The sequence below is a fragment of the Neovison vison genome, chromosome 9 (genome assembly GCF_020171115.1).
Source record: "Neovison vison isolate M4711 chromosome 9, ASM_NN_V1, whole genome shotgun sequence".
Taxonomy (NCBI): domain Eukaryota; kingdom Metazoa; phylum Chordata; class Mammalia; order Carnivora; family Mustelidae; genus Neogale; species Neogale vison.
The window spans coordinates 75701819-75719684 of NC_058099.1; the positions used below are offsets into that span (position 1 = coordinate 75701819).

A 17866-nucleotide genomic window follows, 5' to 3' on the forward strand; every position below is an offset into this window, starting at 1 on the left:
AGATAGCGCTTTGACATTCTTTGCCTTCTAATTTGAGCATTTAGTTTGATAACTTTTAATATAATGTGACTGGACTTAGATCTACAGTTGTTTTCTGTTTGTCTTTTCTGTTTTTATTTCTTGTTTCTCATTGCCCTGCCCTCTTTTCTATTATTTGAACAATTTTTGGAATTCCACTTTAATCATTCCTCTGGAGATCACAATAAATATTAACTTTTTGTACTTTGCTTATAATTAATATTGTAACCTCATATGAAATTCAGAAACCTTGGAACCTTGCATACCCATTTGTGTTTACTATTCTCTAGCTATAGTTGTGATATGTATTACATCTATATACACTGTTAACCCTAAAGACAATTTTTGCTTTAGACAGCCATGTGTATTGTAAAGACATTAAGAAGAAGAAAAATTGCTTTTATATTTACTCACATGTTTACCATTTCTGAAGCTCTTTTTTCTTTGCCAAGGACATGAGGTTGATCTGGCATAATTTCCCTTTAGCTATAGACTTTCCTTTGGTATTTCTAGTGGAAGTTTGCTGTGGGAGATTTTATTTTTTTAATCTGACAAAGGATTTACTTCACCTAATTCTTGAAGGATATTTTTACTGGGTGTAGAACTCTGGGTTGATGGTTTTTGTCCTCCAGCACTATAAATTACATGTAAAACAGTGCTTCTACTATTTGGGGCCTCCATAATTTCAAAGGAGATGTCTATTATTTGAATCTTTGTTTTCTGAAAATTATGTATCATTTTTCTTTGGTTGAGGTCATGATTTTTCATTAGTTTGGTTTTCAGAATGTGTGTGTAGTTTTCTTTGTAATGTTTGGAATTTGCTGAGTGTCTTGAATCTGTAAATTTGTCTTTTATCAATTTTAGGAAATTTTTCCTGATCAAAATTTTGTTATTCTTCATTCTTCTTTTGGTATATAATTATACATATGTTAGACTTTTGGAGATTGCTTCAAAGGTCCTTGAGTCTCCTATTTTTCTTCCTTTTTTTTTTTTTAAAGATTTTATTTAAGAGAGAGAGAGAACGAGAGAGAGCAAACACAAGTGGGCTGGGGTGGGCAGAGGGGGGCAGAGGCAGAGGGAGATGGAGAAGCAGGGAGCCCAACACGGGGGTTGATCCTGGGATCATGACCTGAGCTGAAAGCAGACGCTTAATGGCTGAGCCACCCAGGCTCCCTGAGGTTCCTTTTTTTTTTTTTTTAAAGATTTTATTTATTCACATTTGACAGAGAGAGAGAGATCACAAGTACACAGAGAGTCAGGCAGAGAGAGGGGGAAAGCAGGCTCCCTGCTGAGCAGAGAGCCCGATGTGGGGCTCGATCCCAGGACCCTGGGATCATGACCTGAGCCGAAGGCAGAGGCTTAACCCACTGAGCCACCCAGGCGCCCCGAGGTTCCTATTTTTCAATCTTAATTCTCTGTGTTGTTCAGATTGGATAATTTCCCTTTTTCTTTATTGAAGCTACTGCCTTTTTCCTCTGCATTCTGCCATTATGTCTGTCTGATAATTATTTACATACTATATTTTCCTTTTCTAAAATGTGTGTGTGTGTTTTATACTTTTTGTTTCTCTGTTTTGTGATCTCTTCTCTTTTGATTCATAGTGAGCTTGTTTTCCTTAATGTGATTGAATGTAATTATAGTAGCTGCTTTAAAATTCTTGCCTGTTATAACATTTAGGTTATTATTAGCATGTAGTGGTATAAGAACTGGGAAGGACTGTTTTAGAAAAGCCAAGGGAGGAAACATTGTCTGGGATGTTAGGAACATAGAGAGGTTAGTTAAAATAAATATCTTTTTGATTTGACAATTAATAAATTATTGGCCACAGTAAGATCACTTTCAAGTGGTGGAATTAGAAGGAAGATTGCATTATGCTGTAATGTGAATGGCAAATGAAATAATGACAGGGAGTATAGACTTTCTGTCATGGGGGGAGTTCTACTGAGAAAGAAGAAGGAAATAGAGGAGGAGACAAGTTAAAATAAGATTTGTTACATATGTGGGAAAACAAAACAATATGTGGGTAGAGGTTGAAGCTGTAGGTTTATAAGTAGATAGGAAGGATGGGATTTAGAACACAGTAGAAACGATACATCCTCATTTTCCACCCGATGGCGGGAAAAAGGAATGCAGAATTGTCAAGGATTGGATACATGAGTGTGTGGAGCTTGGTCATTGTTTATAGAATTTCATCTCTGGTTGACTTATCACTTTGTCTCAGTTCACTGAGAAAATGTAGATACTGAGAGTTAGAAATGGGTCCAGAGATTGAGAGGTACGGTTGAGAACTGGCACACTTTGGAATAGCTGTGGGCTATGGCAGGGCAGATGGACATGGCTGAGAGTTGAGGTGAGTAAGAACAGTAGTTTTGTGTTTCCAAATGAGGATGGAAATGGTGAATTTTTTTTGGTACTAAGAATCTTAAACTTGGAGAGGAAATTCTTGTGGCCTTATTTTTACTGTGATGTAGGAATAGAAAGTGCACATTTTAGCATTTACTTAATTATAAGGGTTCATGCTAATAAGTTTAAGGGGAGAGCCTTGGTATCCAAGTGGGCATGTCTAGAACTGATTTTACAGGAGAACAGCACTACCACTGATGAGTTAGAAGTTTCAGTGAAAGTGACAGTGAAGCTTCCCTTATTTTCTGAAAGCAAAGAGAAATGGGAGTGTTAGGAGGCTGTGGTCTGTCAGTAGGAGATTGGAGGCTAAGATTTCAGAGGTAGGGCAATTTGAGATTTGAGAATTGAGAGAGTTGATAAATTGGAACAAAGTGGGAAGGGTTTTTTTTTGTTGTTACATGGTCAAAAAACTATGTAGTTAGGTGTTGAAGAAATCATCCACATAGACATTGAAGTCTCCTTAGATGATGACAGAGTCCAGAGTAGAGTAGAAAACTGTAGTGCCTAAGTTTTCATTTAGTGCGGGGAGTAAACTCCATGACTGTAGATGTTACAGTAAGGAGAGTTTTTGGTTTGTCCCATGAAGGTGAAAAAACAATGGTTTGTTAGTAGAGGAGATCTCAGTCTTCTGACTACTCTGTGTGATTAATATTGAAAAAATAATTTGGCTTTAACATTAAATCAGTTGTCTTATTTAGAATGTTAAATCAGGGGCGCCTGGGTGGCTCAGTGGGTTGGGACTTTGCCTTTGGCTCAGGTCATGATCTCAGGGTCCTGGGATCAGGCTCCACGTCCGGCTCTCTGCTCGGGGGAGCCTGCTTCCCCCCCCCCACCCCCCCCCCCCCACCCCGCTCTTGCTGCCTCTCTGCTTGTTTGTGATTTCTCTCTGTCCAATTAAAAAAAAAAATCTTTAAAATGTTAAATCATGGGTGCATTGTAGATATTTAAACAGTATTTAGCAGTTGGTTCCATAGCACAGGGGTTAGAGCACTGGTCTTGTAAACAGTATTTATTTTACAACTTAATACTTACTGATGGAGGCAACAGGGCCAGGGAAATGATGAAGGATCAGGTGAGGAATCACTTTTAAAAAAGGAATTGGGGGGATGCCTGGGTGGCTCAGTAGATTAAAGCCTCTGCCTTCGGCTCAGGTCATGATCCCAGGGTTCTGGGATCAAGCTCTGCATCGGGCTCTCTGCTCAGCAGGGAACCTGCTCCCCCCACCCCCCTGCCTGCCTCTCTGCCTACTTGTGATCTCCGTCGGTCAAATAAATAAAATCTTTAAAAAAAAAAAAAAAGGAATTGGGTTTTACAAATATTAATGAGTTTTCCCTTTGTTTTAGATCTTTAGATCACTTCTGCAAGTTTATGTTTAGAAAGACAGTAAGGTGTTTGTCAGTTTTACAAAGTTCATTATTTGGATCCAAGATGATGCATGATGGCATGAGATTTTGTTGTTTTAAAGAAAAATCTTTCTTTCTTTTGTTGTTGTTTTAAAGATTTTATTTATTTATTTGACAGACAGAGATCACAGGTTGGGAGAGAGGAAGGGAAGCAGGCTCCTTGCTGAGCAGAGAGTCCGATGAGGGGCTCAATCTCAGGACCCAGGAGTGACGACCCAAGCCGAAGGCAGAGGCTTTAACCCACTGAGCCACCCAGGCGCCCCTAAAGAAAAATTTCTAATTCCTGTTTTTATTTTGTAGATAGTTACTGATAGTTGTCATAAATAATATGATCCTGTTACTTCTCTGTAGCACATTTGTCCCTTTCTTTAATAACTTCTAATTTAGAATAACCTGATTTTCAGGTGAATATCAGACTAATGAGTTTTTTCTGAGATTTTGTGACTCCTTTTCTTTCTGGGATCAAGCTCCACGTCCGGCTTGATCCCAGAAAGATCAATAAAATCTTTTGAAGATTTTATTTATTTATTTGACAGACAGAGAACACAAGTAGGCAGAGAGGCAGGCAAAGAAAGAGAGAGAGAAGCAGGCTCTGCACTGAGCAGAGAGCCCGATGAGGGGCTCGATCCCAGAACCCTGAGATCATGACCTGGGCCGAAGGCAGAGGCTTTAACCCACTGAGCCACCCAGACGCCCCTTGTGACTCCTTTTCTATACCTCATATACTTCATGTTCTTGTGAAATTTTAAATGTGTAATTTGTATGTGTCAAAACTATACCCGTATGGATTTTTGTTCATTCGTAATGGAAGGTTGAACAGGATTTGCTCTGGGCCTAAGTGTGATGTTCTAAAGGCCTAGCCTGACTTTACCCCCCCTCCCCCCTGGCAATCAGGGCTCATTTTAATCTTAGACTGCTTGATTATCTCTATGTAAAACAGATTGGGTACTGTCAATCTCTTGAACTTTACTGTGTAATTGTGCTGTATAGAGAATAGGTTATTTGTGTTCTGTTTTTAAAATCTCAAAATGTGAAAGAAATGGAATTGTCATCCTATTTCTGGCACTAATATCCAGGTGTGAAACAGTTGGAGAGGGTTAACAAGTCTCTTGTGCAACAGTCCTGCCTAAAAGAATGAGTCCTGTGGGTCTTTTAGAAATACATGAAATCAGTGAAGCTTTGGGTTCAGAAATACCTGGGTCACCTGGTTTCTTTCTCTTACTTGCTCAGTGACTTTGTGCAGGTTTCTTCTCCTTTCTGAACTCAAACTCCTGGTCTATAAAAAGGGTGATTTTTCTCCTGAAGGGTTAAAGTGAGTCATAAATGAGGTAATAAAAGTCAAGTACATATAATTTGTATGTGATCTATCTAAATGTTGGCCTATGATCTACCTTTCTTGTCTTGTTAATCGAAGGGAAAGAATAGTGGAGAAATTCTAGAAACCTTTAAATAGTATAAAAATTTATACTGGTTCCCCCCCCACCCATAAAAGGGATTATTTCCGTGATCTGGTCTCCAGATCCTTGCAGAAGCAGCAAGTTTTGTTTATTCCTTACTTTTGTTTATTTTTGTGTAATTCAGAATTTTAAAAAAGTATTAATTCAGTAAAAACATTTGAAAATGGTACTAAATTTTTGTTTTTACCAATTTTGATGTTTTCTAGTTCTAGTTGTAAAGATAATAAAGAGACCTGCCATTATCACCTTCTACCTCACCTCTAGTTCTGGTACTCGTACTCTGTTGTTGATTTTAAGATTGTAGATGGATTGACAGGGATTCATCTAATTCATGACAGGAGATGTTATTAAATGCAAGAAAGGGCTTATAAACTGAGATCTGGAAGTTCCCACCTGGTAGAATTAGCAGCATCAGGGGGAGAAACATCTAAGAACCAATTTATAATGTTTACTAAACCAATTGAGTCATGTTGATTCTATATTAGCTGTAGAATAAAGGCATACGTAATTTTTTCTTGTTTTAGAAGAAAACTTTTTTATACCTTTCAGAAAAGACAAGGAGAGAAATGACAGCCAAAGGTTCTACAGGAATGGAAGTTCTGCTGTCAACCCTAGAGGTAAATCATGGACAGGCTTTAATTATGTAACTATTAATACCAACAAGCAGAAGGAAAAAATGTATATACAAAGTACAAAATTTTTATCCTAGAGGTAAAGCAAATGAATGGAAATTTTATGTTTTAAATTATCACTTGAAACAGTGGCAGAAACATTCTAATATATATTAGGTAGACCTCTAAGTGTATTTCCCTAAGATTATAATGTTAACCATATTTTTAATTTTAATATGCCACTTGGTAATAAAAAAAATAAAGCATTAGCTGGATATAAAGCTTTAGTCTAAAATAAAGTTTGATATTGGAAATTCTCATTTATTGTATTATTTTAGGTGATATATATTTGTGATTTAGTTTACTACATATATTGGTTGAATAACTGTATTATGTTTGTAACAATTAAATTTCTATCCCAGTGTGAAATTTTGGGGTGGATCAGAAGGATATATTTAGAATCAGAATTTTAAATTTTATTCAGTGCTATGTTAAAAACAGGGAGTATGTTGTATACCTTAGAAGTACATAGTATTATATGTCAAATTCTATCTCAATAGAACTGGGGAAAAAAAAGACAGAGTTAAATTCATATATTTTTTTTTTTTAAAGATTTTATTTATTTATTTGAGAGAGAGAGAGACAGTGAGAGAGAGCATGAGCGAGGAGAAGGTCAGAGAGCGAAGCAGACTCCCCATGGAGCTGGGAGCCCGATGTGGGACTCGATCCCGGGACTCCAGGATCACGCCCTGAGCCGAAGGCAGTCGTCCAACCAACTGAGCCACCCAGGCGTCCCTAAATTCATATTTTTTGATAGGAATTACTTCCTGTTAAAAATGGTACAAGATGTAATTTTCCCCTAAATTAATCTCTCAGTTTAACATAATCTCAGTAAAAATACTAAAAATACTAAAATCTAAAGTCCACTGGGAAAATAATAAGAGTAGAAAGGACATTTCTGAAAAAGAAGAGAGAAAGGACTAGCTGCACCAAATAGCAGAGAACATTGTAAAACTTTAGTAGTTCAGATGGGTTAGAAATTGTATGTGAGTTATAGACATAAGTGTAGTAGAGTGGAAAGTGCAAAAATAAACGAAGATCACAGGGCTATTTATTTATTTATTTATATTTTGTTATGTTAGTCACTGTATAGTACATCATTATTTTTTGATGTAGTGTTCCAAGATTCATTGTTTACAAATAACAGCCAGTGCTCCATGCAATACATGCCCTCCTTAATAGCCACCTCCAGGCTCACCCATTTCCCTCCCATCCTCTCCCCTCTAAAACCCTCAGTTTGTTTCTCCGAGACCACAGTCTCTCATGGTTCCTCTTTCCCTTGGATTTCCCTCCCTTCACTTTTCCTTTTCTTTTCCTGATGTCCTCCATGTTATTCCTTATGCTCCACAAGTAAGTGAAACCATATGATAATTGACTTTCTCTGCTTGACTTACTTCACTCAGCATAGTCTCCTCCACTCCCATCTATGTTGATGCAAGAGTTCGGTATTCATCCTTTCTGATGGCTGAATAATATTCCATTCTATATATGGACCACATCTTTATCCATTCATCTGTTGAAGGGCATCTTGGCATGGGGCAATTTAAAACCACTTAAGAAAGGTAGCATTTCAGATCAGTGAGGAGTAGAGGGATTATTTACTAGGGGGAGCTGGGACAGATGGTAGCCACTTAGAAAATAATAGTGGATCGTTACTTCCTATACCAAAGTAAATTCCATATTAGTAGCAAAGATTTAAGCATGGAAAATAAAATCATAATACTAGAGGAAGTAATGGGAAAAATTTTTAAATAATCTTAAAACAGGGAAGGCTTTTCTAAATACAAATGACCCAGGAACTCTAAAGGAAAAGATTGTTAAATTCAACTATATTAACAAAAGTACATGAGGAAAAAAACACCATAGACACTGGGCAAACTGAGGAAAAATGTTTCAAATTGTTTAATTTTTTGACATATAAAGAACTTCTATATATCAGTAAAGAAAAATTAAATCAATAGACTTTGATTTAAATGTGTAGACATTATGGACAGTTCCCAGGAAAAGAAATGCAAATGGCACTTGAGCTTGAACACCATTCCTTGGTTTGTCTGTTTGCTCTATCACAATTTATTGAGATCAGCAGGAGTGGGAGGCGGTGAATTATATATGGGAAACTTGTCTGGGTAAGGCCTAGAGATAACAATGCAACTTCCATTCAGGGTCAAATCTGAGCTCAGTCACATGGCCCAAATCTAATTACTGAAGGGCTAGAAAATGTCATTTGGCTGTGTACCCAGGAAGAAGATGAGATCTGTTTGCCAAACACAGGCAATATTTTGCCACAGTCCTCTCTTCTCTTTAACACATGTCTGTCCCTTTCATTCTTCCAAATTCCTCTCTAGTGAGTTGGTGGTGCATGTAATACCCGCAATGCTGAGACAGGGGTTTCTGGTTAATATGTAACCCTCTAACTGGTATGGATGTGGCTTTTTGGTTCTGTTAGTCTATAAGGTCAAATGGTGAAGCAGAGACATCATTCACTCCCTTTTGGAAGGGCAAAGAATAAGGGTCTCATGCCAGTTTACCGATACACAGCACTTCTCAAATTCCTCTCTATAAACATTTAAAATTCCTTTACTTTGGAGGCGAAGCAGTTCCTTAAATAGGTCATAATTCTGCTTTCTCTGGTTTTCTTATCCAGGCATTGCTTTTAATAAAAGAGATGTAACCAAAGTACAGTGTTTAAACATTTTCTCTTTTAGATTGGTTATTCCGACCTTTGGACATAGTTGCTCTTCTGTGTTGTTGGTAGGAGTGTAAATTACTCCATGAAGGACAATTTAGTAAATATTCATGGAAGTAAATGCCCATATTCTTTGACTCAGAAGTTCTAAGAATTTATCCCATATGGAGATGTACTTGATTCTTTATGAACATGTTAATTTCTTGTTGCAGTTTTTTAGTAGCAAATGATTAAAAAAATCAAATATTCCACTGGTAGGTTACTGGTTTCATAAATAATGGCATAGCCATATGGTTGTCCTTTAAAAAGGGTGAAGAAATGATTTATTGATATATAAAAATATCGATGTATTAAATAGTATCCATAGGGCAATACCATTTGGAGAAATGAATCTGTATATACACATATATTTACATGGATTTCTTTCCTGTGTGCACATTATCTTTGGCTGAATATGCAAGCAACTGATAATGCCATTGCCTTCTGAGAGGGGAGCTAGGTGACTGAGTAGGCACCATATACACATTGTTGTGCCTTTTACATTTTGATTAATTCATTTGGGTTATCTATTTGGTAGAAGATGGTGAGTTCAAATGACAAATTAATTCCTCTTGTAATAATGTTGATACTAAGAAAACAATAGCTCAGATGACATGTAGACATTCTCAGGGGCAAGAAGAAGCTACTGAAGTGTTAAGCGAGAATAGTGCAAGCCCAAATACCTTTGTGCTTAGGAGAGTTGGAAGGGTCATTTGTAAAAATATAGGTAGTTCACAACAGGATCAGAAAAGGTTTGGGAATCATAGATTTACAATGGTTTAATACAGCAAATAAACTATTTATTTCAGAACACGAAAGATCTTCAAACTACACTTAATATCTTAAGCATTCTTGTTGAGCTGGTGTCAGCTGGTAAGTTTTTGTTTCCTTTGGTCTAATTTCTGTTTGTAAGCAGTGATCAACAATATATCGTGTACTTTATTTGGAATTTTCTGATACTCCTATAAAGGCTATTCTGAGTATCAGAATTTGGAAACCGAAATGTCATACTCTTATTTTTGCTTTGTTTGTGATTTGAGGGGTCTTCCAGTATCCCTCAAACCATCAAACCTCATTTTCAGAGCCTTGAATGTAGAATTTTGACATCACTTGTATTTACCCTCGTTGCTATGTTCTAACTAAAATACTAAATGAGATAAAAGAAAATTTGATTTTGAGGTGTTTGATTTCAGAAGTCCTCATTTGAAATATTTCTTGAATGCTAACAAGTTGTGATGTCTAGTATGCTATGGGAAGATTTGCTGTTTAAGCAATTAAAAACAATTTTTTTTTTTTTAGGTGGAGGCCGAAGAGCAAGTTTCTTGGTCACCAAAGGTGGTTCACAAATATTGTTGCAGTTACTCGTGAATGCCAGCAAGGAATCTCCCCCAAATGAGGAGTTGATGGTGCAGATTCATTCTATTCTCGCAAAGATTGGACCTAAAGGTAAGGCTTCCACTTGTGTGTTTATCATAGAACCATTTGTGACATTGATTCTGTTTGCCTTGAAACTTGGTAAATTTTGAAAAACTAAATAGTACTGCTTTTTCTTGGTCTTAGTCATGGACTGCTTTTTACAGCCAACTGGTGACCTGAAAAAATTGAGGATCCTAAATTCGTGAGGAATTCTGTTGCATAGGTTGGAAAAAGGGAGAAAGATATCAGAATCACAAGTGTGTCTGTGTGTGTGTGTGTTTGCATGTGTATGTGTGCAAAGGATACATATTTCATGGATATGGTTGAAGCTGGAAGGAGGAAGTATGGATGGGAATGCTTCGAGGAACATGTAGGTAAAATGTGTTTGCTTTTCATTAGTACTCATACTGGTGTTGCACGCTCTCAGTGCTTAAAAAGCTTATGATCTAGTCAGACCAAAAGATATAAAAGTTGTAGGACTGATTATTATAATAGTAAGACATGCAAAGTGTTAAAAAACAGAAATTGAGAAAACATGGGATTTGAAATAAGGAGAAAGCTGATTTAGGTTAGGTTAACAGAGAAAGGCATCCTTGGAATAGAACCCAAGTTCAGTTTATAGTTGTCTAGCTACACAGATTAAAATGATTCTCTAAGCTCTTAGAAAAGTGATCATTTAGGAGTTCTCCCAGTGCTTTTGTGGCATACATATGAGACAAATTTTGAAGTGTTTGGTTAAAATGCTTATTCTAGAAAGTGTGTATACAGTTTATGACATTTCATTTCATTCAAAAACTATACATGAATAAATTGTGTGTGTTCATTTTTTTTAAACAGACAAAAAATTTGGAGTGAAAGCTAGAATTAATGGAGCTCTTACTATAACCCTGAATTTGGTCAAACAGAATTTGCAGAATCATCGCTTGGTTTTGCCTTGTCTCCAGCTTTTACGAGTATATTCTGCCAACTGTAAGTATTTTAGAGCATCTTTCAGTTAGCTCAGTGTTGTCACCTTACACAAAATGAAAATGTAAAAGTACCTGAACTCCTTAAATCTCTAAAAATTGTAGACAAGAAAAGATAATACGTAATATGACCCTTTGTAACTCCTAATCCCACCACCACAAAAGTGATGTGGAGTAGGAAGGTGAGTTGACAGAATCTTGAGAATTCTCATTTCCTGCAGTTTGTAAAAGCTTGTAGTGAAGGGAATAAGTAGGCAGTCCGTGGAAAGATGTGGAAGAATTGGAGGGTATTGGCAGCTGGAAAAACTGCTGAGCCTGTTTGGATTTTGGCAGATGAGAGGAAAACTGAGAAGGAAGGCATATGGAAGATTAGTCACCTGGAGCTAATTATTTATAGGGAAGTAGAAGAACAGAAAAATGAATAGTATAGCATCCTCCGAGGAAGCTGGAGAGCAGAGAGATCACAGAGAGTTTCCCAGCGCAGATACACACTGTCTCTAATATTAGGTCCCAAACCTAGGAGGTATGGATTTTCTTCCTAGTCCCTGACTACAGGATTAGGGTGGTTAACAAAACACCTGAAATTGAAATTGTGGAGAGTACATGATATTGCAGAATAATGGCATTCAAAGCAGTAGAGATGGGGGTGTATACGTGTGTGTGTGTGTGTGTGTGTGTGTGTGTACAGAATTTTATGTATGTCTATGATTATTTATATTTATACTTTGACAGTATGGCTAAAGGTGAGCTCATAGGAAAATAGCTTTGACCACTTAAATAATTAACACTTATGTAATTAAAAAGATAGAAGGAAGTGATTGAATTGGATATCTAACCAAAGAAGTTAGGAAGGGAGCAATAAACACAAGGAAAACAGAGGAATGTAGAGGAAAAAAGAACACATTAGGGAAAAAACCCCAGTTGATTTAAGAAGTAAAATGATTGGATTAAAAATAAAATAATACTGTATTAGTAATATAATGGGACAGATGGTAGCTGTGTTTGTGGTGAATATGGCGTAATGTATAAACTTATCAAATCACTAAGTTGCATACCTGAAACTAATGTAACATTTGTGTGTCAACTATACTAAGAAAAAATTAAAAACTAAAACAGATAAACCATTGAATACCCCAATTAAGGAAAAGGAAGATCGCAGAGAGATAAAATTAGAAAGGATAATAGAAAAATCGATACTGAGGTATTTAAAACCATATAAGACTTTAGCTGACATATTTGGCGGCATCTTACTGAATTTACCATTTGAAGACTAGTAAATGTTTTATCTATGACTTTTAAAATATATTTGTTCAGAGTGAAAATGTTAGGCACATTTTTCTGGATAGGTAATTGTTTGCATATTCTGTGTGAAACTCTACAGTTGTTAGAGTTTTCTTTTTCCCTATTACAGCTGCTTTAGCCAGGGTCCTCGTCACCCTTCAGCTGGACCACAGCCTGCGACCGTGTCTCTCAAATCTGTCTTCCCCACAGTGCTGGGACATCTGACCTGTGTATTAAAATGCATGTCTGATTGGTCGGGTCCTTTTGGGCAATTCCATGTAGTTGCAAGAACGAATAACTTCTAGCGCTCTGTAATTTGTTTACCTTCTTTTCCCACCTCATCATCCACCAGCTTTTATCTGGTACTGTATGTTTTAATGTGTAACTTTATACCCATGGTGTTCACTGACTCTGTTCTGTTTGCTGTGTTATCCCTGTCTCCAGAGACATTTCCTTACAGCAGCCCCTGTCCTAGCTAGCTCCTCTTCATTGGTAGAGAGTGAGCCCAGGCATCAGTTTCTCCAGAGATACCTTCCGTTTCATTATGGACTTGGGACTCCATACTGGTGTAACTAAATAGCCTGCAGCTCTTAATCTGTTTTGAAAGTAACTTATTAATTATTTGTTTATTTTTGTCACTCTCCTCTAGACTGTATTCTCTGAGGGCCCACACTGTTAGTTTTTGTCTTTGAATCTCCATGACCTGATATTTAAATTATTGAAGAAATAAATAGAGCATCTTAAAACTCTTACTTTAAAATAGTAACATTTTGTTGTTTTATATAACTGCAAGGTAGTAAATAAAGCCAAAACAAAAAACAATAGTCTTTCCCTCAAGTGATTGGCTAAGGTAGTCTTTATGAGTGACCTGGGTCTGCTAAAGAATTTGTGTATGTTTTCAGCTCTATAGCACCAAGAATACACATTTCTATTGTTGAGGTTTTAAAATCATTTTGCATCCTTTCCTCTGCCTCCTAGCTGTGAATTCAGTATCCTTAGGGAAAAATGGAGTTGTGGAGCTGCTGTTTAAAATCATTGGACCATTTAGTAAGAAGAATTCGGGTCTCATGAAGTGAGTAAATACTTTGGGTATAAATAAAGGTGTATTTTTTCTGGGCCTCATCATCTTATCTGTGCAACCAACAGGTTGAATTGTATTATATCTAGGGTCCTTTCTTAGTTCTTAAATATTGATTTTTGTTATGGTAAAGGTTTTCTTCAACGGAGGTGTATCAAAATTAGAAACCTTTAAATTCGTTGACTATAGTGTTTTGGAAATTTAGATGTCAACATTCCTAGATAATATAAGAGGAAAATGATCATTGACAGAGTAGCATTCATTCAGAAACATTTATTGAATGCCTACTATATTCCCTACCCAGGTTTGCAGTCCTTCATTCTCACAATTATCTGAATGTATTTTAAATTTATACATTTCTTTTTTGTCAGAATAATGTCATTCTTTTTCTTTTATTTTAAATTATGTATATATATATTATAAGGTATACATATTTATTTCTTGATAGATCTTTCAGCCTCAGAAAATACAGCAATTTCCAGTTATTTGGTTATACTTAGTATTTTTTTTAAAACCATATTAGAAGTCATTTTTTTTTTAAAGATTTTATTTATTTATTTGACAGGCAGAGATCACAAGCAGGCAGAGAGGCAGGCAGAGAAAGAGTGGGGTGGGGGGAAGCAGGCTCCCCGCCGAGCAGAGAGCCTGATGTGGGGCTCGATCCCAGGACCCTGGGATCACGACCTGAGCTGAAGGCAGAGGCTTTAACCAGCTGAGCCACCTAGGCGCCCCAGAAGTCATTTTTTAAGAAAATATTTTTATTGTGGAATTATTCAAAGATACCTGGAGTTTATATTATATTAGGCTGAAATTGTTTTGAATTAGGTTTATTAATCACTTACTTGAAATTAGTAGTTATTAACATTCTGTCACTTTTGTTTCATTTATTTCCCCTTTATGCTTTTATTTTTCCTGAGGTATTTTAAAGCAAATCCCAGATGTCATTCTCATATATGAATTTCTGTAAAAAAAAAAATCCAAGATATTTTATCATTTTTTCCCTGAATACTTTAGTATATCACTCTACTAAATAGCAGCTTAAAAATAACCGTAATAGTAAAATCATACTCAACCAAATTATTAATTTTCTCCCATTGTCTCAAAGTGCCCTTTTATAATGAGTTTGTTTGAATCAGAATCCAAGCAAGGTGCACACATTATTCCTCATCACATTTAGGAAATTTCCAAACTTACACAAAAATAGACTAGAATAATTACAGACCTACGCAAAACTAGAAGAGAACTGATGAACTCACCACCCAGTTTCAGCAGTAACCAACCTTGTGCCATTTTGATCTCCATTTTCCCTTCCCTGTCCTTCCTTTTTTTTTTTTTTGGTGGGGTATTTCAAAGCAAATATTAGCCATTACATTTGTTCTGTGTATTTTTTGGTATGGTCACTATCAGACACAACTTTTTTCTTTTACTGTTTCTGGACTATTGTTTCTTTGTCCAGCAATATTAATAATCCCTTAATATCATCCCTTAATATTTTCTGGCTGTCTAAGAAATGTCTTCTTTACAGTTGGCTTGTTCCAATCAGGATCCAAATAAGATCTGTACATTTTATTTGATTGCTATATATTGAAATCTTAAAAAATCTTTAAAAATCAATAACAGTTCCTCTATTTTTGGATTCTGTTTTATTTATTTGTTGAAGGACTTGGGTGATGTCTTGTAGATTGTCCCAGCATTTTTGATTAAGATGACTGTATCCTGGGGTCCTTTAACATGTAGGTATGTCCCTCCAATTTCCTGTAGGCTGATAGATCTGGAGGCTTGATTAGATTTGGGTTCTTTTTTTTCCTGGTCAAAAATATTTCATACTTGGTACTGGCACTCTGTTTTGCACCACTTAAGATCACTGGCTTGAGGTGATCCCTCCACTTCTCAACTAATAAGTTAGCAGTATTTCATGACATTGTCTAGATCCATATTTCATTAGGGGTTGCAAAATAGTGACTTTTCTAATTTTCTCATTCTTTCTACCTCTTTTAGTTGTGACTCTATTGTGGAAGAACTCACATCAACTCTTTGGTTAAATTTTACAAATAAGTTTAGAACATTTCCAGTCTTTTCACTCTTTTGAAATAAAGATCAGGGTGAAGAAAAAAAGTCAAATATTTTAGCTTATATCCTTCTTGAAAATGGGAGCTCATTTGCACATATATTTATTCATGAAATTTTACTTGGTGGGATGTCTTAACTTTTTACTTATGTAAAGATCATAATTCTGGAACATCTGATGGAATGTAAAAAACCAAAAAGTGATTATATCACAATTAAGTAAAACCAACTTACAGAATTGGTGTAGTGTAGTGAGTGGGCTCTGGAGGTAAGGAGACCTGGATTTCATTGATACCTGGTACGCTACCTAACTTATGCTCTGGTTTCATGTCTATAAATAATAGTATTAGCCCCTACAGCAGAAGATTTATGTTAGGTTTTATTGAGATGATTCTTCTAATTAACACAATGCCTATGAATGCAATGTGATCAGTTTAAGTAAGTAATCTAGTAATGTGGATGTGAACTAATGCTAGTTAGGACTAAATGTATAGTCAGTATTTTAAAATTTATATTCCATTTCTCTCCTTGACCTGTAACATACTTCTTTTTTTTTTTTTTTTTTGTAACATACTTCTTAATTTGTTTTTTTATCTAGTGGTTACGATCTCATTCTTAAGGTGTATATTAGCCTATTCTAACCAGTTACCGAATCTAGTATAATATTCCTGGGAGAAACAGAACATTTCACAAGTGCCATTATAATATACAGTATGGGGATATATCCAAAATTAGGCAGAAATCAATGGGTCTAAACTCCTGAGAAAAGAATAGAGCTATCTGAATTATCCCTTCATTCCTTCCTGTATTTATATTTAAAAAAGAAAAATTTTTTCTTTGTTTTTACCTTAAAAAGAATAAAAGATTCATTGATCAAACATCTGTATCTTGCTCTCTGTCATTTTTAATAATCTTAGGGTCTCTCCCTTAATTAAAAAATCTTGATATCTGGAACACTCTTTTTGCTGTTTTTCCTCCCCTAAAACAATGCCCTGTGCTTAGTGGAATAAGATTAGGGTTATTATTTATTATACATATTATTTATGTTTGAAGGATGATGCTGCCCTTGAAGATGTCCTTTCCTTTCCAATTTAGGTTTTGGATTTAAATACTGTTAATCCAGATGGAGGGAATCCAGGAAGTAATGGGTTCTTCTTGAATGTCCCCTTAAGGCTTGACACCACCCCCGCCCCCCGCCCCAATTTAAAGCAGATACAGCTTTCCTAAGTACCTGGAGCTGAAGCTCTTCTTCCTTCTGTGCTCCTAAACGAATAAGCTACAGGGTGCTTTTTAAACAGTTGTTGGTTGTATTATTCTGTGTGGGACATAGGAAGATTGGAAAAATATATGAAAAATATATGAGGAAATATAAAATAGTATTATGTATTAACATAATATGGACTGTGTATTTTGATAAATTTGTTATTCTAAAATTCTTCTGTTCCTTTTTATAAATTTGTCCTGGCTTATAAGTGTCAGAGAATTTCAGAAATTTTTTTGTACTGAAGTTTTAAAAAATTTATTTTATTTTATTATTTTTTAAAAAGATTTTATTTATTTGTCAGAGAGAGAAAGAGCGTCCACAAGCAGGCAGAGTGGCAGAGGTGGAGAGAGAAGCAGGCTCCCTGCCGAATAAGGAGCCTGATGCAGGACTCAATCCTAAGACCCTGGAATCATGACCTGAGCCAAAGGCAGTGTCTTAGCCAACTGGGCCACTCAGGCGTCCCTAAAAATACATTTTAAATAACATTTTGGTAAAAATATCAAGTGACTTTGCACCAAACTTCATAATTTCTTTTCTTTTTTTAAAAGATTTTATTTATTCATTTGACAGAGAGAGCACACTAGCAGGGGGAGTGAGGCCTAGGCACACTAGGCAGAGGGAGAGGGAGAAATAGGCTCCTTGCCAAGCAGGGAGCCCGGGTTGGGGCTTGATCCCAGGACCCTGGGATCACAACCTGAGCCAAGGCAGACACCCAACCGACTGAGCCACCCAGGTGCCCCTTCATAATTTCTTTTAATCTAGTGCAGCTGTGAAACAAGCATGATGAGCTTTGGAGTCAGAAAGAATTGGGTTAACATCCTAGTTTTGCCAGTGTTAAAGAATAACCATCAACCCAAAAACATGTAGTTTAAGGATTAGAAGCTGTCAGAATCACTTTATTTGGTTCAAATATATTTTAAACTACTATCAACCAGGGAGTAAGACTATTTCTAAAAGCACTCTAAGATATTTAAAATTTTGAAAACAGTCTTAACTGTAGGTGGGAAAATCCTGTAAATTCATTGCAATTGATTGCATCCAAGTGATTGTATTTGTTTCCTAGAGCAATCATAGCAAAGTACCTAATACAAATTCGGTGGCTTAAAATTACAGAAATG

At 36.1% G+C, this 17866-nt stretch overlaps 1 protein-coding gene across 1 annotated transcript in view; it reads left to right on the forward strand.

The window, feature by feature from the left end:
- AGTPBP1 (ATP/GTP binding carboxypeptidase 1) overlaps positions 1-17866 on the forward strand; it is a 159879-nt gene that overhangs the window by 42908 nt on the left and 99105 nt on the right. Inside the window, exons 4-8 of the mRNA XM_044265785.1 lie at positions 5831-5898; positions 9487-9550; positions 9977-10123; positions 10931-11062; positions 13318-13411. Coding sequence (XP_044121720.1) covers positions 5831-5898; positions 9487-9550; positions 9977-10123; positions 10931-11062; positions 13318-13411 — 505 coding nt within the window. The remainder of the gene's footprint in view (positions 1-5830; positions 5899-9486; positions 9551-9976; positions 10124-10930; positions 11063-13317; positions 13412-17866) is intronic.